The sequence below is a fragment of the Spea bombifrons genome, chromosome 12 (assembly GCF_027358695.1).
Source record: "Spea bombifrons isolate aSpeBom1 chromosome 12, aSpeBom1.2.pri, whole genome shotgun sequence".
NCBI classification, from domain to species: domain Eukaryota; kingdom Metazoa; phylum Chordata; class Amphibia; order Anura; family Pelobatidae; genus Spea; species Spea bombifrons.
The window spans coordinates 21,801,504-21,825,214 of NC_071098.1; the positions used below are offsets into that span (position 1 = coordinate 21,801,504).

At 42.1% G+C, this 23,711-nt stretch overlaps 1 protein-coding gene across 1 annotated transcript; it reads left to right on the forward strand.

Moving 5' to 3' along the window:
- The first annotated feature begins 1,451 nt into the window (after positions 1-1,451).
- Positions 1,452-7,927, forward strand: IL11 (interleukin 11). Its single transcript, XM_053451506.1, has 5 exons — positions 1,452-1,455; positions 2,143-2,306; positions 4,381-4,467; positions 7,108-7,266; positions 7,760-7,927. The coding sequence occupies exons 1-5, from the start codon at positions 1,452-1,454 to the stop codon at positions 7,925-7,927; spliced, it is 582 nt and encodes a 193-aa protein (XP_053307481.1).
- The last annotated feature ends 15,784 nt before the right edge of the window (positions 7,928-23,711 follow it).

The following is a 23,711-nucleotide window of genomic DNA, read 5'->3' on the forward strand; positions in this document are numbered from 1 at the left end:
GAATACCTTAGTTATGAAGATAACTAGAGATGTCGAATGTGTTTATACTAGAAGGACTTTTAGAGGGTATTTGGCATTATTATCATACCTGGGAACTCTCTGGGTTTTTACCCGGAGATCTCCGGGTGAAGCACCACTTCTTCGGTCCCCCGGGTCAACCCCCGAACCCTCCGGGTTGCGGGAGCGGGGTCTTGACATGCCCCGCTCCCCACCCATTGCCCTTTAAATGGGAGCGTGTCCCGTTGACATCAGCAGAAACGCCCCCCGACGTAAGCAGGAACTCCCACCGATGTCAGCGGGACCGCCTGCTGGCGTCAGCGGGCAGTCCTGGCCGCGTGCCGCAAGGGTAGCCAGAGTGAAGAAGTTACCAGATATGATTATTATACAAATATGGCAACAATAATTGGCACTCTCTGGTGACCTGTTTATAAATAGGACTGTACAGAGAACAAGAGGTCATGCATTCAGACTTCAAAAAAGGCATTTTCATCTAAAGGAGAAGAAAGGGTTCATTACAGTAAAAAGTTTAGTACCCACATTGGTTGTGCTTTCAAATTCAGTAGATGTCTTCAAACATGGGTTGGAAGATTTTTTAGCAATAAAGAATATACAGGTATATAATTGGTTATGATGACATGTTTAGTTATAGCTTGTTGATCCAGTGAGAAATCAGAAGTCAAAAAGAAGGAATTTTCCCACCTTTCTGAGACACAGCAAAAATGATTGTGGGCTGCAAAGTGAAATTATTTCAATACTTTCAATATGGACCTGTCTAAAAATAATCCTTCCCCGAATTCAAAATATGCCATGCCAATGCACTGTAAGAATTCTGGGCAGAGAATGAAAAAGAGTAAAAGGCGTGATATAAGATTACTAATCTTATATTATACGATTATATACGAAGGTAAAATGCAAGTAGGGTACATTTTTAGTGTAGATTACCATATTTCTTGTTATAGAATTATGCCATTCCAGAATATACATTTATATTTATATGGATTTTCTCAGTGAATAATAGTTCCATTGCTAGTATGTAATTAATGACTTTCATATTCTATACTTGTTATATTTCCTACATCCTTGGTGTTCCCTAAAATGGCATAGAAGGAAAGTTGCATTCTGGGTGGATGACAGCCAAAATTTTGTTATTCAGCTGTTCTAGACCACTTATATAAACAGCATGGGCCACACACCTCCTTCTCTTTTAATTAGGTGGCATGTTTATAACAGTGGTTATGGCACTGCTACAGGACCCTTATTAGTTAGACCTGACCTTGTGAGATTTTAATTTTAACATAGTCCTTTTATCCTTTTTTATACCCACAAGTATCTGCTGGTCTTCCATAGGATTCTAACCAAATGTTGAAAAGTTAATTTGTCCCAGTCATTATGAGAAATTCTATTATAAAAACATATTTTGTAATGTTATTTTTCCTAGCTGAAGTTGAGCAATGGGTAAATCTTCACTTCAATAGTTCTGGGCTATTTACTCAACCTGACATTTTGTTATAGACAGCTGTAGAAACTCCACAGCTAGGAAGCAATAAAATTTCTACCATTATTGTCAAATATGTAAGTTCTATGCAACTTGGTGGGTCTTGGTGGGATGGGAATATTTACTCCTAAAACTGGTGTAACTGGATTAATGTGGGTCACCATGGAAAATCATGTCATAGTGTCCATTACAGAATAATAACACACTTATGCTGCATAATCCCACACAAGGCAACTATAAATCTATGTTCCTTAAGTTTAACCATTCTTGTTCATGTAGTGGTATACTGGTGGTGGGGCAAGACAGGCACTTTCTTCATTTTACAAGTTGTAAGCTACTTGCTGTAAAGCAAGCTGCCAGTCCATGTAGAACCATCGAGGACCCACCTTGTATAAAAAATAATAATACTGTGAAAAATTTTATTTTAGTGTGTGTACATGAATTGATATATTTGTGTTTTTTCTTTTTAAATAACGTTGTTGCTTAATAGCTCACATTTACCTTTCTTTCGAAGCACCTAATAACGCTTGGCAATTAGCAGCTCTCTATCCATTTGAACATGAACAACTATATTATTTTTCTAATTATTTTTTCCATAATGAGATTCATGCTTTCTTAATTACTATTTCTTTTTTTTATATTTACAGGCAGTTTCTGTCAGCTAGCTCTAGCTATATTGAGCCTTTGTGAGGGGTTAAAGGCCTTTCCTCACTTGAGAACAAAGCCTTCTGACCCAAAAGTGGACTTTGAAAATATACTAAGCATGGCTAAGCATCTCTTAAGTGATACCAAACATCTCTACCATAACTTTGTAAGTAAATGTAGTAATTATCCGGAATATGTTATTGATAATCGCTCACTTTATTAGCAAAGTCACCATAGCATTTAACAAAAAAGGTTGTGCTTGCACCAGTGTCTCCAAATAAACACCACACAGGATTTCCATCTGTTTCATTGAGGCTGGGAAGTACAAATTGATTGAATTGCACCTTTCTTCCCAATAGCCCAGATTAGTTTTCATACACCTGCTCTAAGGGGCAATTCCATGGCAGTTCTAATAAATTAGCCTGGGAGTTTATATAAAAAAAGAAGAAACAAGTGTAACAAAGAAAACAGGAAGTAGGAGATAACAACAGGAGGTATCAAATGAAAGTTCTGACTCCTCAATATAGAAAATAGATTTTTATTTAAAAATTATAATTCACAGCATGCTGTGTAATGGCAGGGGTGCACCTCTCACATCAGAGTCATGAAGAAAGCCACCTAATGTGTTTCACACTGTTCTCAGCACTTACTCATGTGGTGGTGAGCATAAAAGGCTGAGGTGGCCCTGCGTAACATATCATTAATGAGAAGATATTCTAAATCCCACAACATTTATTATAGAATAGTTTTGTACTGTGGCATATTCAAGGGTGTAATGTGGACCCAATCGCCCCTTTGGGTGATCATTCTCATTTTATTGTCACCAATAGTCCAGATTAAACAGATATCATTGTTCTTCCCAACTGGCCCATTAACACTATGGGGGACTACAAAAAAATATAAAGAATAAAGTCCCAAAAAGGAAAACTATCACAAAATATTCCCACCAACCCAACATCAGGTTGGCACTGTAGACTACCTAGCTAATCTGAAACCACATCAACTTCAAATGCTGTACCAAGAGCTAGGAAATACTCTGCAGTTTTGCTTTGTCATATATCGTGAAAATAAGCTTTGTAGAATTGTTAACTTCAACTTTTTTAATGACATAGTGGGAAATTCTTAGCAAGCAAGGCATGGATAAAGATCTATGATATGAGTTTTGCAGTTGGTTGTGTTTCAGAAAAGTATTCACAGTACTTTCAGAAGTACAGTACTGTTCTATGGAATTACAGAACCAATGGAAGTTATGCAGTAATGTAATTTTCAGTTTATCACAGCTTTGTTCCTATGAGCTCCCAGTAAGTAATTCCTGCTCTGGCCGCAGTCATGTTTCTGTCACATCAGTTAGACTATTCTGCTTCTGGAGCAGTTGTGATCATTTTAGTTGCAGTCAGCTTCCCTTGTCAATTTACGCTAAAGTGCAAAATAATAGAATGTATTCCAGTTACTGTGTTGGCACTTATAGTTTGGTGCTATTTTAAATAAACATTCATTTTTTAAAGAAAAAATACACAGTAGTGGAATGGTAAAAAAGTATTTTATCTAATGAACAGGAATATATGTATTTTAACAGTTTTGGTATCTATTATGCAGTTAGTCCTGCTTTTGAGAGGATATGTTATATACAAACAGAAATTTGGAAACCAATAGCCATTTTAAGGTCCATCCCCCTTAATTTATAGATATGACACTCTGCCCCCCCAGATGTGCCCTATGCCCCCTGATATGCCACTCTGCACCCAGATATGCCATTCTACTTCCCAGATATGCCATTATGCTCCCCAGACATGCCACTCTGCTCCCCAAACATGCCACTCTACCCCCCCCAGACTCACAGACTGTCTAGTGGGGGCAGCCGGTGGCCGACTGCAAAATGCCCATAGACAACTTCCGCTGCTGCCTGGCACCTCCACTGAGGCTTCCATGAAGGAGCGCCGGAAGGTCATGTCACGCCGAGGCTTCTATGACGGACTGAAGTGCCGGCAGAAGCAGAGGTTGTCTGCATTCATGGTGCAGACATCCACCGGCTGCTAGAGAGGAGGACCCAAGTCTCCTGCAGCGCTGCGCGGGATCCTCCTCTCTGGCAGCCGGTATTTCAATCTACGCATTACCATATATGCATTCTGAACAAATATTTAGATATTTGAAATGTACTTTAAAGCATCCTGACAGAAGACTCTAGCTGTAATGAAAGCAGGTGGTAGACTAATACAAATGTTCCTGTTCTTCTTTTGCAGAAATTCAAGTATCCATTAGAAGGGGAGCATAAACTAGATACATTGCCTGTGCTCTCTATAAATGCAATTGAATTATCTACTATACAGGTAACATTATCATTTCCAGGTTTTATGTCTTATCATAAATATTTTAAGTGAATACAAAAAAATATTTGTTATATATATATATATATATATGTGTGTGTGTGTGTGTGATTTCAAACCATTAACCTTATTACCAATAAAGGTAGTGGGTTAATATTTACTGTATTTACGGTCTTCAATTCAGTATTCAATTTGACCACTTTGAATACTATTGCTGCTTCACAGAAATCTCTTTTTCAGGCATACTTACATTTTCCATTAGCATTTACTGTAAACCTGCAGTGCGATTTTATCTATAAATGACATTCATTTGTTGCTTGACCTCATCATTATGATCCTACTATTATGCTGGGAAATGGAAATATGCTGCAAATTAATTTTAAACTTGAAAGCAGCCGTTATAGTTTGATTAATCACATGGTTGTCTAAATAATAGTTCTATTTTTGTTGAGACTGTGTACAGATGATATCATGCTTAAAAGATAATAACACTTCCAGATTAAGCTGTGTCATTGGTGTTAACAATAATGCACCAGAGGAAGTTTACATCAGTGATGCAGATGAAATCACAAGGGATAGCTGCTGTAGCTCTGATTATATTATGTGGAATGTCATGCTCAGGCCACTTGATGTAATCAACAGCTGCAAGATTTTGGAAACAACTTCCAAACATGGATCTTCCTGCACATCTTCTAAATCCAGGAAGTCAAATGCTTAAAAACCTCCCACGACACTTAATAAATGTCCATCTGAAAATGCAGAGGAGTAGGAAATAGATTCTTGTCCCCACTCATTGCCCTGCCTGAGAAGGATGAACCACACAAACGTGCAAAAACAAAAACTAACAAATACTTTTTCAAAACAATATATGCTAGAAGCAAACCACACAGTATTGTCAGTAAAAAGTAAGAATAAGTAGAACTCTGGGAAGAGTAGTGAAACTAATAATGCAGATAGTGTGCTGTGCTGACACCATGTGGCTCAACTGTTTATGTTTCTGCTTCAGTAATGTTGGTCACTAGCAATAAAGATGAACTGAATGTAGACAATGCCTTTTTGTCTGTCATTGTTGGAAGGTTAACATTTTAAAAAGTTTTTCCTAAATGTGCATAGTTCTCCAAAAAAAATACAAATAAAATAAAAATGCATTATTAAAAGAAAATCTAAAATGAAATTAATAGGTTACCTTCCATATGTTAAAATGTGTACCAGCTTAGATAAGATATCAGACCTATGAATAATAATACGTTTATTGCCATGCCTGTTTAATCAGATAAATATGGTATTATTGGTAATATATTCTTATAAAAGTCTTTATTGGTGAAAAATGAATTTTCCGTGTTGAAGAAGACATTTACTCTTTCAAAAAGTATATATTCTGCATAAATAAGGGCATTATATCTTACCCCATTGTTAAATATTGCAGTATTCTAAATGACTGATTTCATAAATTGTTTAGCACAGATTGTACTAAGGATTTTCTGCATAAATTCTCTTACCTAAACTGCTCCATTTCATTTTGTGCCACTTTTTTTTCCAACATTCGTCTTAGAAATGAAAACCTTTTTAAAAATAGGGGCCTGTGCCTTAAGAGTTTCCATGTGGTTGACTCAGTTGCTCCTTGGGTTTAGAAACAAAGTAACCCTTCATCTGCCAGCAGTTTTCTCATTTCTACCAAATGAATGTATCACTGTTTCAGTTTAATTTCCATAAGCACACTGAAAGCATGGGAATAATTCCCAACTCACTTTAGTAATTTCTAATGCAATAAAAGTGTTCCACACTTTAGTCCCTTGTGAATTGACCACTCATCAAAGAATGTTAAAAAGATGATATTTATACCATTTAAGAAGTCCTGCGTTAATGTTTAAATCTACATTTGCTTCACATTTCAAATTCCTCCACTTATTGTTTAGTCTCAAGGTTCCACCAAGTCCTACATAAATATTTTAAACGTTTTTTCAAAGAGAAATAACAATAAGGCAGGCTATTAAAACATGTCACATTTTTATAGCTGAGCAAAGTGCCACAAATTGGAGGAAAATATAACACTATTAGTATGAAACAGCAGCTTGTTTCAGAAGGAAAAGCAAACTATGATGTGATTTTCCTAGGTATCCTTTTATGAGATAAGGGATCATTATACAATTAGCACAACCTCTCAGTGTGAATCCAAAACAGTAACGGTTTATTTCATTTGAGTCTCCAAAATCATCACGTTCTATTTTATATCCAGAATTAGGAGACATGATCATTTGCAGGGGTATTTTCATGCTGGTTAAAGGTCTGCTAGGGTAAACACACAATACATTTGGCAATGTCTTGGGCAATTACACTGTTATTTTTCTCTCTAAGGAAAAACTGATATCTGTGCAGCATTTTCCTATTTGGCTATTGAATGGACACTGACATATTACTTTATATTTAATGCATGCCTTGCCATTCAGACTTTTGCTATCCTTATGCTCATAATTAATGTCCTAACACTAGTAATTTTAGCCTATGTTAGACTGGATTCTTCTTGTTTCCAGTGGAAATTGTCGTGGAAATATGTACTATTCAATTACTTGTGATAGATGTATCTCTGAAACATATCTCAGTCCATGACAGACAGTAATGTCTGATGTTTGAATTCTCTTCCAGATTCCGACAGGCCTCACAAAACTCAGCTCTGACCTCTTCCTATATCAGAAACATTTTGATTGGCTTAAGAAGGCAGCTCACGTCGTTCGGCCTATGGACCATGAATTTACCAGTGTCCATAACCGCATTGACAAGCTAGTGAAAAAAATAGATTTGTTGGTAAGAGAACTTTGTATTTCCACATAGTAAAACAAGGACAAATTATATAGGTACAGTTGTGTTTAAACATAAAAACACATTTGGTATAACGTAGGTTAATATTTGTTGAGCTACAAAAAATACATACATTTATAAATGATATAAAGTTCTATGAGTTCCTTTCTAGTGTCTACTGAGGGGAAAACTATATCTCAGCATGCAGTTCTTTTCTCATTACTTTATATGTATGGTAATATATAAATAAAACCTATACAATATTTTAGAGTAGTAGATTAAATATTTACCCTAATACATCCTGACTAGTGAAGATACAGTTGGAACAGTAAACAGTTTCAGTCTAAACAGATAAAGAGATAAAGAGATAATATAGCACTTTACTTGCAATAATTCTGGCTGCTCAGGCTTGAAAATAATTAGTAATAATTAAGCATCCATCTGTTCAATGAAAACATTGCTCAATAATATCAAACTTTGGCTTTCTTTTTCTCCACAGATTATAAAGCACAACATAGTACGTGTCAGTGATCCACCTCTGCCTCAGCTACCCAACACAACAACCCAGTGGGGGGTAGTGCAAATGGGCCATGCTATTTTCCACCATTTCCATCTATTTTTGGACTATGCTACCCGTGTTTTGGTTCTGATGAAAAACAAACTGTGAATGTTCTTCAACTTGAACTTCTTCATCCAGAAATGACAAGCATGTTGCGGTAAAAATACTATTGGCCTGAATTTAAATTGAGACGTGGCTTTGATCAACTGGAATCCAAGGGCCTCTTAGAATGCACCTATGCCCTCACCTTGATCAGATTGGATTCATGGGCCTTGTGGGATGCATATATGCCCTCTGCTTCATCTGAGTTGTGTAAGCACATAAGAAACACTACACGTCTTTTCCGTGTAGACTAGTGATGTAGCGTATCTGTTTTAATGACCAACTATTTATTTATTTATTTTTTTAACTGGTATATTTAAATGTATATTTTTTTCCTACGCATTGAAAAAATATGTTAGTGGCTGATCTCCATTGTAAGGAGAATATGGATAACTGGAGCCTTGTTGTTTCAAAACCTCTTTTCTTTAATTCATCAGACTGTCCAACAAATTTGTTTTTATTTCCCCCTTTGTTTGGAAACACTGGGGTGGTTGTGTAATAACATGCTCAGTACCTCAATCTGCCTTTCATTTTTCACTTTACCAATTTTATAATGCACTAAAATGAAAATGTTGTCTTGTCAAGGATGATTTATCAAGGGTAGACCAACAGTCCAATTCCCTTTTCTGGAAAAAAAAACTTGAATATGGAATGTAGTTTTCTATAGAATCAGTGCATATAAAATTGGAGAACGGCTCTTTACGTTATGTTGGTCTTATGGTCCCTTGAGCAGGATAACATTTCTAGGTTTTGTTGTATTATAGAATCTATGTAATTTTTTTGATCCTACTTTTCATTCCCCTGACTGATAAACACAACACTGCACCCTAAACATAAGTAAAATGCACATTGGATTTTTTTTTTATATATTCAAGTTGTAAGATAAGATATCTGCCTAATTTAACCTGTTTTTTGCACTGTATCACATATACACAAGTATCCCTTTGGGATTTCAACTCACATACTTGCAAGTCAATGGGTAGTTTATGAGTTGAACTCACCATGGCTTCAATGGAACACCACCTTCCATACTACTAAATTTAACTGACATGTATTACAGTGCATGCACTGGCAGCGCATAAATGTATATGAATTGCTTCAGTAGAAGCAGACTGAAGAGGATGAGAATGAGACAAATTATTAATTAACATCCTTATTTTCTAATTCCAATAAAAAAATGAACGCATACACTCTTCTCCATGCAGTAAATGCACTGGTGTCCTGGCAAAATCGATTCTGGTGTGCACTGAAAACCACATTTAGGAACTGGAGTATGCTTTTTTAATAAATTAGACAGCAATTGACAGCATGAATATTTTGCACGAAGCATCAAGACAAAAAAATAGTGAAATTATAAATGTCCTCTGAAATACTCATTTAAATGCTGTAAAAAGTTAACAGTTATTATAATATGTTATTGTTTTATAAAACCAAAATCTAAATGACTAAAAACTGCAAAGAAACAAAATGCAATCGTACCACAGTTTGTTTTATGCTTAGGGAAAAATTATGCTGTGTATCATATACATTTTCCTTGTATTCTTTTTTTTCTACAACTTTTTTATTGTATTTTATTTAATTTTGTTGCTCACATATTGCTCTAAATGGGTGTGACCCAAGCAGCCCAGTACTCAATCCTTCCACTTAGAGATGTACGCAATATTATGCCTTGTTCTAACAAACTGGTTAGTTTCAGCCAAACTGTCTGACAGTTCTGCAATGCCAACAGTTCTTTGCTAAGCAGTGGGGACACCTTGTGACTGTTCTCATAATTCCATATCTGCCTTTTACCTGTGTTTGCTGCCTTAAATTATTCAGCACAGTCCCTAGCATTAATGAAAATCTATTTTGTGAACTATGTGATATGTTAAGGAAATCTATTAATGTATTTTGTAGCTAGTTCTTACAATTTAAAAAAGTTAAGGTAATAACAAATGCTATTTATTATTGTTACTGGTTTATTTATTATTGTGTATCTATGGTTCTAGCTATTTATTTATAGTAGGATTAATTTGTCTGCCTCTCCAGCATTTCAAAACAATGCTGCTAACTGGTGTTTAGAGATACCTTCAAACTAATAGTATAAAGCAGTGCAAGTATAAAGCAGTGCAAGTATAAAGTATAAAGCAACTCAAGTTACTGTTTGCCACCTACTTGTACACCTATTTTCAGTAATTATTCCCATAAAGGCTTCACAGTAGGAGAAGCATGTAGACAATAAAGCTTGTATAACTGAACACAAGTTGTTTATGAACAGAGGAATACACCTTTCTGGTATTGATTGTAGTCAATTAGAACAGTGCTTCTGAAACCAGTCTTCAAGGACTATTAATGCTTCAGGTACTGACTATATCTCTATTTTAAGACAATGGTTAAATATCACAGATTGTTGATGGTTCTGGAGGACCTGTCTGCTAACCACTAAGTTTTTGAAGCACTGTATAGGAAAAGCTCAACAGTTTTTCACAAACCAACTATGAAACATTGTACCTGCCATAGCATCATGGCCAAACTGGCACTTTGATGGCCGTCTGATGACATAAGCGCGTACGACTAGATTTGAATGGCCGTACGCTATGTTTTTATGCTGACGGAGCATGCCACTGGGCATATCCAGCTGGCAACGGCACACTGCAGCACCCGATCTGCCACTAGAGAGGCATTGGGTTGAGTACTGGGGTACTGTCGGCCTCCAGCCCATCAGGTATTTGCCCAGTGTGCCAGATGGCCAGTGCAGGCCTTAATTGTAGTCTTATAAAATATATACAATATAGTGCAGGAACACAAACACATTAATACACACTCTTAAATATACACAAAAAAGAAACCGTCAAGTGATTTGTGAGGCAAGTTGCTTTTACATGTGTATAATACAATTCCAAGTTTCCACAATTCCCAGAAGTACATATTTTCATATACTTACTGGTGAAGAAAACAGTATCACAAAACATTGTGGCATAGGCAGTGGTTATTGTACTGTAGATGATCTCAAAGAATCCTAACACAATTTCTCCAAAGGTGTTTTGAGGGTTGAATAAAATATCAGATATTTCTTTCTTGATAAATTATTTTATTTATTATGTTTTTATTGTACTTATTTATTTGTAAAAATATCTTTTTTTATATTAATATTTAATAATAAAATAAATAATCAGAAAGTATGCTGGTCTTTATTTTACTAGATAGATGGCACTTTCCTTATATAAACGTGGTTGCTACATGTGTGTCACCTTTTCTGAACATCATTAGGATTAATGGTTTTATTTTTATACATCTGATAAAGCATTATGGCTTATGGCACATTTATTGATAGATGTCACATAATGTGTACTATACAAAGTGAAAAACAAAAAAAAAAACAATACCTAGTAACATGGAATAAACTGAACTAAATCTTATGATTAAAAACAAAATCACCAATAAGCCCCTCTTCCTGTACCTAAAATATGTCGATAAGTGGTAGGAACGATAGACTTCAAGGACAAACCATGGTGATATTAAAAATGAGGCCACTAGAGATCAAACATGGGCTTCACTAGCTGAGCTCACCCAACGTCCATAATAATGTCCTGCCTGAAAACAAAAAACACAGGGAATTAATGTTCAAAATGTCCTTATGGAGGTAATAGAATATGCCAGGTAAGAGCTAAGGTAACAAGCAATGTGTATTTCTATGGCCAATGGCATCTCCAGCTTTCATATTTAGGGGGGCACATGGGGGGACAGGGACCAAAGTGTGTGTGGGGGGCAATTATAAAACGCCAAATGTACACATTATATATATCTATTTACACCAATAACAAAAGTTATGGCGGGTAAAGGTGATGGAAAACCCTTCCACCTAAAATTAAGGGGTAGTAGAAGTATTATTAAACACTTTTTCCACAATTACCAGACAAGCCAGAAGGCTTATTTTCCCCCCCAGAAATCCCATGGTGGTGCCACAACCACAAGGAATTCTGGGTAGGCGAATGCAAATAAGGAAAAGAAGAAATGTCGGTGCGCTAAGCTAGTCACAGGCTCAAATAATACAAATGTATAATACGAGGCCTACCAAACAGGCGTAAGCATGCTGCAAGAAACTGTGTATTGGCTGTACAATGTATACAAAAAACAAAAACTGTCTGCGCTTCTTACCCTAATAAAGTTGGCAACAAATATATAAACATAATATAAATGAGAGGTTTTGGTTATATGAATTGGCCAAAGCATAATTAAGCTCACCCGCCACGTCAAGGCACACTCTCAATAGGTAGTGGACACAAAAAACAGGTTTTGGTAGCAGTATAAACTGCTTTGTGTGTCCACTACGTAGGAGGTGAGAGTAGGTTCTCACCCTATTGAGAGTGTGCCTTGACGTGGCGGGTGAGCTTAATTATGCTTTGGCCAATTCATATAACCAAAACCTTTCATTTATATCATGTTTATATATTTGTTGCCAACTTTATTAGGGTAAGAAGCGCAGACAGTTTTTGTTTTTTTAATGCAAATAAGGTCAACAATGATCACCTTTTGCCTCTATATCCACTTTATAAATGGATCCCTTAAAGGTAAATGCCCACTGTACAAGACAGCCTTTAGACAAAACCCATAATATGTACTTATCTCTTTGAGGTAAAGACCTTGATTAAAATATGATTTAAAAATAACAGCTGAACTGGCAGTTAGTTTTCATTCTTTAATATTAGACTCTGCTGCCGATATATACTAATATTATACCCTGCTGCTGATATATATAAAAATATTAGACCCTGCTGCCAATGTATAAAATATTAGACCCTGCTTCTCATATACAGTATCTCACAAAAGTGTGTACACCCTCACATTTTTGTAAATATTTTATGTGACAACACTAAAGAAATGACACTCTGCTACAATGTAAAGTAGTGAGTGTACAGCCTGTATAACAGTGTAAATTTGCTGTCCCCCTAACAATAACTTAACACACAGCCATTAATGTCTAAAACTTGGAAAAAAGTGAGTACACCCCTAAGTGGAAATTACCAAATTGGGCCCAATAAGCCATTTTCCCTCCCTGGTGTCATGTGACTGACAGGGCAGACGGCAGGAAGCCCACTGGCAGGGTGGATGGCAGGAACAACACAGGGTCAGGTACTGGGCCAAGGCAAAGCGGTCCAAACACATTAATGCAAAGGCCCTGACTGAAGGGCAGGGCAGGTTTATATTGGCCAGGTTCCACTCAGGTAATCATACTCAGCTGTCCCAAGCAATCAATAACTCAGGGGTGGGCAATTAATTTTCCCATGGGGCCACATGAGAAATTGGAATGGTTTTAGAGGGCCAGACCTCTACAAACTACAAACTCCGAAGCCTTGTCCATTTTGTTAACTTATGTGCTGTTTAATAAAGTTATTCAAGCCTACGTCATTGGTAGAGGTGCTTGAATAAGTAAGGCCTGAATAACTATTAGCACAGCACAGAAGTGAACAAAATGAACAAGGCTTCGGAGTGCATACCGTATTTTTCGCTCTATAAGACGCACCTGCTGATAAGACGCACCTAGATTTTAGAGGAGAAAAAAAAGGAAAAAATATTTTGAGCTAAAAAATGGGCTAAAATATTTATTACAATAACTGAATAAGCTATGAACACAGTAAGACACACGCAGTAAGACACACACAGACACAGTAAGACACACACAGACACAGTAAGACACACACAGACACAGTGAGACACACACAGACACAGTAAGACACACACAGACACAGTAAGACACACACAGACACAGTGAGACACACACAGACACAGTAAGATACACACAGACACAGTGAGACACACACAGACACAGTAAGACACACACAGACACAGTAAGACACACACAGACACAGTGAGACACACACAGACACAGTAAGACACACACAGACACAGTAAGACACACACAGACACAGTGAGACACACACAGACACAGTAAGACACACACAGACACAGTAAGACACACACAGACACAGTGAGACACACACAGACACAGTAAGATACACACACACACAGTAAGACACACACACACAAACACAGTAAGACACACACACACAGTAAGACCTCCCTCCCTAACCCCCCTTCTCAGTATCTCCCCTCTAACTCCCTAACCCCCCCTTCTCAGTATCTCCCCTCTAACTCCCTAACCCCCCCTTCTCAGGATCTCCCCCCTAACTCCCTAACCCCCCCTTCTCAGGATCTCCCCCCCCCCGCCCCGGTCACTTACCTTAAACTCCTGTGTTGGAAGCGTGAGGCGTTTGTCTCGGGTGCCGGCGCTTCACTGCTGATCGCCGGCGTCTGACGTCATATGCCGGCGCCCAGCGTAAAGCGCCGGCACCCGAGACAAACGCTTCCAACACAGGAGTTTAAGGTAAGTGACCGGGGCGGGGGGGGACACCGGACTCATTGGTGAGTCACCAGGACACTCTTTGCGGGCCGGTCCGAGCTATTCAGCGGGCCGGATGTGGCCCGCGGGCCGTGCTTTGCCCAGGTCTGCAATAACTGGTGCTCCAGAGAAGAGCGGCCACTAGTGTGTGCAGACACACATGACAGCAAATAATTATTGCATGGTCCGGGCTAGTAGGGTGGAATCCTGACAGGTGTACTCACTTTTGTTGCCAAGGTTTAGACATTATTGGCTGTGTGTTGAGTTATTTTTAAGGGAACAGCAAATTTACACTGTTATACAGGCTGTACACTCACTACTGTACATTGTACCAGAGGTCAATTTCTTCAGTGTTGTCACATGAAAAGATATAATAAAATATTTACAAAAATGTGAGGGGTGTACCCACTTTTGTGAGATACTGTATATTAATATTAGATGCTGCTGCCGATATATTTAACCCCTTAATGACAAAGCCCGTACATGTACGGGCTCAAAATGCATTGTTTTCAATGGGTTTTGGGACCGCCCACTGTCCTTAAGGGGTTAATATCATACGCTGCTGCCGATATATTTATAAATATTAGCCTCTGCAGCCAATATATATAAATATTAGCCCCTGCTGCTGATATATACTGTATTTGCTCGATTATAAGACAAATACCCCTCGTCTTATAACCAAGGTCGTCTTCTAATCAGACCTTAAATGAGGTCTGACTATGAGACTAAGACCCAGATCCCCCGCAGCGCTGCAGGGGACCTGGATACTTCTGTCTGGTAACCTCAGCTGCTGCCGGCACTTACAGTGGGCGTCTGTCACTGAGCGAAAGTGCCGGCAGCAGCATTGGAGGTTGTCTACGTACATCTCACATACCTTCCCCAGCTGGCAGAGAGGAGAATTCCCCGCAGTGCTGCGTGGAGTTCTCTGCCAGCCGGCGAATGACTACTCGATCAACGCAGAACCCCCGCTATTGCTTTTACTTCTGCTGTAGCATCTATGACACAGCACCGGCGTCACATGACCTTCCCTTGCTCATAGAACTTCCGGTGGAACACCCGCTGCCCCCACCACTGGTAAGTCGGGGAGGGGTTGTATGGGTGGCATAAGGGTTTTCTGGAGGCAGAGTGCCCCATGATATTCCTTTTAACCCCCTGTATGCCACTCTGCCTCCAGAAATGCCCGTTAACCCCCTATATGCCACTCTGCCTCCAGAAATGCCTTATACCCCCCTATATGCCACTCTGTCCCATGATATGTCTTTTAACCCCCTATATGCCAGAGTGGTAGGGGGTAGGGGTAGGGGTATAAGGCATTTCTGGAGGCAGAGTGGCATATAAGGGGTGTAGAAGGCATAGCAGGGAGGCAGAGTGGCATATAGGATGGTATACGGCATATCAGGGAGGCAGAGTGGCATATAGGGGGTATAAGGCATATCAGGGAGGCAGAGTGGCAAGCTTGGGGGCAGATGTGCATAACTGGAGGGGCAAGTTGGCAAATAACAGGAAATAAAAACAAAAAAAATATTTTTCTCAATCATAGCTTTTATTAAACATGAAAAAATACTTAGGCTTTCTTTTTTTTCCTAAATTAATTATTCAGATTTTGGGGGGTTGTCTTATAATCAGCAATAATAAGCAAAAATGGTATTAATATTAGCCCCTGCTGCCAATATCTATGAATATTATACGCTGCTGCCGATATATATTAATATTTGACCCTGCTGCCAATATATCTTAATATAAGACCCTGCTGACAATATTTTTTAAATATTTGCCCCTGGTGCCAATATATTTTATAGTGAAAAGATTGGGCCCAGGAAAGAATTTCCTTGGACCCTGCTCCACGCTCCCTAGCATGCAGTCACTCCTTCCGCTACCACACAAAAAAAAATATTTGCCACATTGACTGCAGATCAGGGGAAGACTGTGAGAGTCAGTGCAGTCTTCCCTCCTTCTGACTGCATTGTGCACCCATAATCATCCCCAGAGTCCCTTTGTCCCCTCATTCACTAAACCACACCTCTCTTTTACTTACTCCCAGCATTTCAGGTATAGTTCAAATAAACAACACATGGAAACAGCACGTGCAACTGAATAAGACATAAAATCCCTGTATTTGCAGGTATACATAAATCATGTATGGAAACATAGAATTGCAGATATAGATCAACATAACACACAAACCCAGCATTGCAGGTATAGATCAACTGGAAATCGCATGTAAACTCAGCACTGAAGGTATAGATCAAATAAACAACACATGGAAACAGCACTCCAGGTATTGACTAACTGAGTAAGATATACAAATCCTGTATTTGCAGGTAAACATAAATAATTTCTGAAACATAGCATAGCAGATATAGATCCACAGAATAACACGAAAACCCAGCTTTGCAGGTATAGATCAATTGGAATTCACATAAAAACATAGCATTAAAGGTATAGCTAAAACCCCCTAAATTACAGGCATAGATCACAGGTTGCACACCCCAAAGCCAGCCCTGGCGTTCACATTGCCCACATAGAACTTGACCAGCACCCAAATTACACACATAGGACGTGACATCTTTGTCCCCAAACAGCCCAGCATGAGTCTACATGGTCCCCAAACAGCCGAGCGTACAACATCTTTGTCCCATAAACATGCTACCTGGGTGGGGGCGCGTCCGACCGCCGAGCAAGATGGCCGCTTGAGCCGATGTCTCCGCCGCCGCTCGCAACTTTATAGCGCTAAATTACGCATACAGCCATCATGGGTCGCTCCAAAAAACCGGCCACTGATCCTCCTACACCGGGGGACCGTTCGCGCTCCTCCAATCCTTCCTTCCATGAGTACTTTCGGACTCCGGCAGACCTGGCCTCCCAGGCCTCTGAGGACCACGAGGCTACAACCCTGGCGAGTTCCTCGTCGGTTGAGGAGCCAGCATCAGCATCGCACTTACCGCCTGCATCCTAGCCTCCAGAGGTGGTGAGACTCTTTTCCTCCGCGCCGTGGAAGTCCGACTTCTCGCTGCTAATCGCAGAGCTTAAGCAGGTGGTATGCGACGAGGTCTTTGTTGTACACTCTGACCTGGCCACGTTGGAAAAACGTGTGCAGACCCTCGAGGACTCCACGACACAACACCAGCTGGCAAACACTGAGTCCCAACAGACGGCGACGCAACATTCTCGTTATCTGCAAGAGCTCCGCCGCAGGATTGAAGATCTTGATAACAGGGGCCGTAGACACAATATTCGCGTCCGTGGGATCCCGGAGTCGGACGGTCCAGAAGATGTGAAGGCGCTCCTTACTAGTCTCTTCAACGGTCTCTTGGGCCGCTCAGCTGACTCCCCGATGCCTCTGGATAGAGCTCATAGGGCCCTTCGCCCTAGAGGGGGACCCGGGACCCCCCCAGAGACGTTATCTGCCACCTTGCAGACTTACGGGGAAAGAAGCCATCATGCTTCGAGCGCGAGAGGTGGGCACCTGGCCGTTTGGAGGACACCGGGTGTCCTTCTACCGCCTCAGAGCCGTAATCGTCTGGACCAGCCACGCAGGCTTCTCGTCGCCTGGGTGACATTGAGGAGTAGCTGTTCGTGAGGCATAAACCTTCTCTCATCTATCGTTCACTCGCTGCACTTACTAGACTTTCATTGGAACTTTCTTGCTGTCATATGCCCCATTTTCGGCATCAACACCCACGCTGTGCACACCCACATTCTCCACTATGGGACTTTTATTAATTTCCTTTTTTTTTTTCCCCCATATGAGTGTCAGATTGTGCCTAACCGCTTGCTCTCACGAAATATTATTAATGCCCATATGTTTCAACTCTACACTCCCTGCTGACGGGGTCGTGGCACACTATCCCCAATGTACGCATTCGCCCCCTGCTGCAACTATGGGTGATTCAGCCCACTTGCCTAACGGTCTCTGGTGCCCTATGCACACCATGTCGCGTCTTTTCCACTGACGTGGATCTTACCGGTCATGTGCCTGTCTATTTATTTTCCATACTGGTACTGTTTTTTTTTTTTTTGTTTCACCGAACCCGTGGGTGTTCTTCCCTGTCTGCCAATTGGTGCCTCGCCGCTCACTCGCACGATGCATCCCTGGTGCAGCAACCTTACCATATTTACTCTACCCTCCCCTTTCCTGGGGTCGTTGCACTCCGCTTTCACCACACGCATTTTCCCTCTGCTGACACCGTGACATGTTCTGATACATTACTCCCATGGTCGTGGTTACTCTCTTCCATATGTATGTTGGTGGGGGGTTTGTTGTTTTAGTGGTTCCTCCCCCTACACGGTGTCGCCCTTCAGTTACTGGGTTTGGTTTTCCCGGTGGGCGTAGTTGGTGTCTTTCTCCTCTCTTCCCCTTTCCTTTTCCTCTCCTCAGACCTTCCCTTCCCTGTGTCTCCCGACCCTCATTCCTCCCCTTTGACCCGTACTCTCCCACCTTTTACCCGTCTCCCCCCCTTTTTTTTGTTTTTTTTGTTTCTTGTTTCTGTCGTTGTCGCTGTCGTCGTTGTCATTGTCGTCGTTGTTTGTCTCCATCTCTGTCTCCGTGTGTAATGTTCACCCTTCGCTGTATAGACTTGTTTAAACTTGGTGCTACTCATTTTACGTTTTCAGCCACTAGTGGCCGCCCTTGCCACTCAGACTGATTATCAGGTGTAACAATTCGAGGAGAGACGGGTCCCGTATGCAGAATGGTAGGATATCAGGACGGGTAGTAGCAGGAGGAATAGTGGGACAACAGTAGGAAAGTTCCAATATAATAAACAGGTCACAGTCCAAGGTCGAGGCAGGCAGCAAACAGGCAAAGTCCAAAAAGCAATCCAAAGTCAATCCAGGTGGCGATCAAAGAGTAGTCAAGAACAAAGCAGGAGTCAGGAAACCAGTAAATCAGAATATAACACACTGAGACAGTGATAACGTTTGTACCAAACAAGGGCTCAGATTAGAGTGAGCAGGGGGTTTAAATTTGGTGCCAAACAGCTGCAGGCAATAATCAGCCAATCAGATAAAAAGCATGAGGACCCGCCCCCTAGCGTGAAGTACGCAGTTGCTGGGTATGGGATTCCTGGCCGCCATGACAGTGTGCACGTGTGCGCACCTCCAGTGCACCGAGGACGGCAGCAGAACCCTTCCAGGACCACCCGGCAGGAGAGACAGACGCCAGGACGGCCGAGGATGGCGAAGAAGGCGATCCCCGGCGGCGAGCATGGCTGGAGGACCCGACGGCGGGCACCCTCGAGGATGCCCCCACCCGAGGGCGGCAGCAGCGGAGCTCCCTGGACAGACCCGCCGGCGAAAGGTAACATCAGGTCCAGCTGCAGTTGATTACCTGATCAAGTCAGCCTTTATAAACCTGCCCAGCCCTGCAGTCTGGGCCTTGACATTGATGTTATAGAACTGCCTGTTTGGTTCCTGATCTGTTCCTGCTTTGGTTCCTGATTTGTTCCCTCTTTAGTTCCTGATTTGTTCCTGCTTTGGTTCCTGATCTGTTCCTGCTTTGTTTCTTGATTTGTTCCTGAGTTGCGGCCAGCGCCCCACTAAGTGGACTCCCAAGTCGAGTGCCCTGCAAGTGGGCAACCTGCCGTGTGCCCTGCAAGTGGGCAACTTGCCGTGTGCCCTGACAGAGGGCTTCTAGTCGTGTGCCCTGCAAGAGCGCTTCTAGCCATGCCGTGTGCCCTGGAAGAGGGCTTCTAGTCGTGTGCCCTGCAAGAGGGCTTCTAGCCGTGCCGTGTGCCCTGGAAGAGGGCTTCTAGTCGTGTGCCTTGCAAGAGGGCTTCTAGCCGCGCCGTGTGCCCTGGAAGAGGGCTTCTAGCCGTGCCGTGTGCCCTGGAAGAGGGCTTCTAGCCGTGTGCCCTGCAAGAGGGCTTCCTGCCGTGTGTGCCCCATCTCAAGGGCTTCCTGCCGTGTGTGTCCCATCTCAAGGGCTTCCTGCCGTGTGTGCCCCATCCCGAAGGCTTCCTGCTGTGTGTGCCCCATCCCGAGGGCTTCCTGCTGTGTGTGCCCCATACAGAGGGCTTTCAGCCAAGAGACTTTCCTTGTTTGTATGTTGTACCATCATCTACAATACAACTCTTAATCCGCATCTTCTGTCTGTGGTTTATTTCCGGCGCCTGTCTGTACCAACCCCAAGCCATCATGCATCGTGGGGTACAGACAGAGCCCCTCGTATCCCCTGCACCTGGGCTCCTATCAGACCTGCTCCCCCGGTTTGTGACAGAATGTCAAGGCCTTTACAAGGAGTCCGCGGGGATACCTACAGTACTGGGATTGTTGGCGGACTGTGTACTCCACTTATGCAAGTCAGTAAGGACTGTGTTAGAAGCTGATTGCGTGGACACAAAGACCAAGACCCAGACACAAAGAAAGATGGTGAGACCACAGGTCTGTGAGCATCCGGAGGCTGCTCCTTGCGGTGGGGTATGTAACGTTCACCCTTCGCTGTATGGACTTGTTTAAACTTGGTGCTACTCATTTTACGTTTTCAGCCACTAGTGGCCGCCCTTGCCACTCAGAACCACTCAGACTGATTATCAGGTCCAGCTGCAGTTGATTACCTGATCAAGTCAGCCTTTATAAACCTGCCCAGCCCTGCAGTCTGGGCCTTGACATTGATGTTATAGAACTGCCTGCTTTGGTGCCTGCTTTGGTGCCTGCTTTGGTGCCTGCTTTGGTGCCTGCTTTGGTGCCTGCTTTGGTGCCTGCTTTGGTTTGGTGCCTGCTTTGCTTTGGTTCCTGCTTTGTAGCCAGCGCCCCACTAAGTGGACTCCCAAGTCAAGTGCCCTGCAAGTGGGCAACCTGCCGTCTGCCCTGCAAGTGGGCAACCTGCCGCGTTCCTGAGTTGCGGCCAGCGCCCCACTAAGTGGACTCCCAAGTCAAGTGGCCTGCAAGTGGGCAACTTGCTGTGTGCCCTGCAAGTGGGCAACTTGCTGTGTGCCCTGCAAGTGGGCAACTTGCTGTGTGCCCTGGAAGAGGGTTTCTAGCCGTGCCGTGTGCCCTGCGAGAGGGCTTCTAGCCGTGCCGTGTGCCCTGCGAGAGGGCTTCTAGCCGTGCCGTGTGCCCTGCGAGAGGGCTTCTAGCCGTGCCGTGTGCCCTGCGAGAGGGCTTCTAGCCGTGCCGTGTGCCCTGCGAGAGGGCTTCTAGCCGTGCCGTGTGCCCTGCGAGAGGGCTTCTAGTCATGTGCCCTGGAACTCTCGGTCTATGGTGCTTTCTCAAATTTTAAGATTAACCCATCTAAATCTGAAATCCTCAACGTTGCCTTGCCTTGCGCTGAAGTTAGCTCCATTCAGTCGTGCTTCTCTTTCAGATGGAACACCCACAAAATTAAGTATCTGGGGACGTGGCTATCCCCTGACTTCTCACAGCTCTTTCGCTACAATTTTTTGCCTCTACTTGCTGGGATCCAGGCAGATTTGTCACGATGGCGCCGTCTGACAATCTCCTGGGTGGGCCGGATCAATGTGGTTAAAATGTCCATCATGCCCCGCGTGCTTTACCTTTTCCAGACCCTTCCCATATCTATCCCTCCGTCATTCTTTATGTGCTTGCGGCAGGCTCTCTTGAGGTTCATCTGGGGCTCTCGGGCCCCGTGTGTCCGATTCTCCACTCTGATTATGCCCAAATCCAGGGGGGCTTGGCGTTGCCCTGCCCCCGCACTTATTACAGGGCGTGTCACCTTCTTCGGGTCCTGGGGTGGTCCCATGGCCCTAGTCATAAGCAGTGGGTGGCTGTTGAGTCTGGCCTATTGGGGTCTCCTGCCCCCTCTCAGTTTCCTTTCCCTCATCCTCATCCCTACCTTGTCCCTTCCCTCCCCTGTCCCCCTTCCTCCTCCTTGATACCTTTTTTCCCTCGTCCGCCTCTTCCTTCTGTTTGCCCTGCGCCTTTCTGTAGCATCTGGGCCCTTGACTTTGGGCTTTACTGGGTACTATTGTAACGACTGTCTCTACCCGTTGTACGCTTCAATTTTCACGTACCCTTCTTAATTATCCATGAATACCGCAACTCTGATTTACCCTGACATGTGCACACACTGACCAACTCGAACCGTATTTACAGAATATAGATCCTTGGATATGTCGGTACTGCAGGTGCTGTTCTGTGTGATATTGTCATTGCACTTTGTTATTGCTTTTTCTTTGCTGTGGGTTGGCGTATTGGGCATCGCCTACTTTGATATTACCTGTGTTCGCCCTCTCATTTTTTCCTTTCTGTTCCCCTCCCCGTATTATTTGAAAATTACAATAAAATTTGATTTACCCTAAACATGCTACCTGTGCCATCTTTGTCCCATAAACACCCTGCCTGTGCCATCTTGATCCCCAATCCTTAAACACCCTGCTTATACCATCTTTGCCTTTTTGGCAAATCAATTATACACCTATGATTCACACAAACACTTTTACAGTCACTCACTAATTCACTTTCATTCATACAATCATTTACTCTTTCACACAAATTATTTACACATATTCATTAATTCACTCACTCACACAATTCATATACACAATTTATTTATTTTCTCACTCATTCACACAATGCATCCACACATTAATCCATTAATTCTCTCTCGCATTCTGACTATTTATTTCAATGTTCTTGCTACCCTCCTTTTATACTATCTAACCCCCCACTCACTCCTTTCTCCCTATCTACCCCCTCCTCACTATCTACCCTCTCTCAATTGGGGGGGCACAGCATATTGTAGGGGGGGCCATGGCCCCCTCTGCTGATGCCACTGTCAATGGCTCAAACACCAGCTTCACCAGGGTGTGTGAAAAGTGCTTTGCTCTTTTGCATTGTACTCAATCCCTGAGGTTTGTATTAAACATTGAGGATGAGGAAGCACTTTAATGTTTATTTAATATCGGTCACAGCTAACTGTATTGTGCACTTTATTTTCCTATGGTACATGCCCCACCCCCTTTTTTTACAGTCTGTAATAGTACAGTCCAAAAAAGGGGGGACATGCTACACAATTTTCATCTCTAGCCCCTTAAATCCTTTAATTCAGCACTGCCTGTGCTTAAACTTCCACCAAACATATACTATTAACCCAGTTAGGACAACAGTAACTTAATAATTTATCTCTGGTTCATGTGGGCACTCACCTACCCATGTTTTTGTGCCATTTGGGAAACTAGGTCTTGTGACCGTGAAGCCTCTTTCAGATTGGAATATTGCACTGAAACTAATTACTGATACCACAAATGGCATCAAACCCTCTTACACAAGCCATGTATTGTTGTAAAAATAGCAAATTGTATCTATATTTGCAACAATACTCTGGTTTTGTGTACAGTGCTTTTGCCATCAGCTCAGGCTAGTACTACCCCTTTGAGTCTGAAGTCTGACTAGCAAAGCTGACAACTGTAGCAAACACGAAACACTGTGCAAAACTGTGTATGTTTTACTCCG

What these genes read in the sequence shown, in the direction of transcription:
- IL11 (XM_053451506.1), top strand. An exon ending in TTGAATTATCTACTATACAG is followed by an intron (nt 4,468 to 7,107) that starts GTAACATTATCA and finishes ATTCTCTTCCAG; the next exon opens with ATTCCGACAGGCCTCACAAA. An exon ending in TGAAAAAAATAGATTTGTTG is followed by an intron (nt 7,267 to 7,759) that starts GTAAGAGAACTT and finishes TTTTCTCCACAG; the next exon opens with ATTATAAAGCACAACATAGT.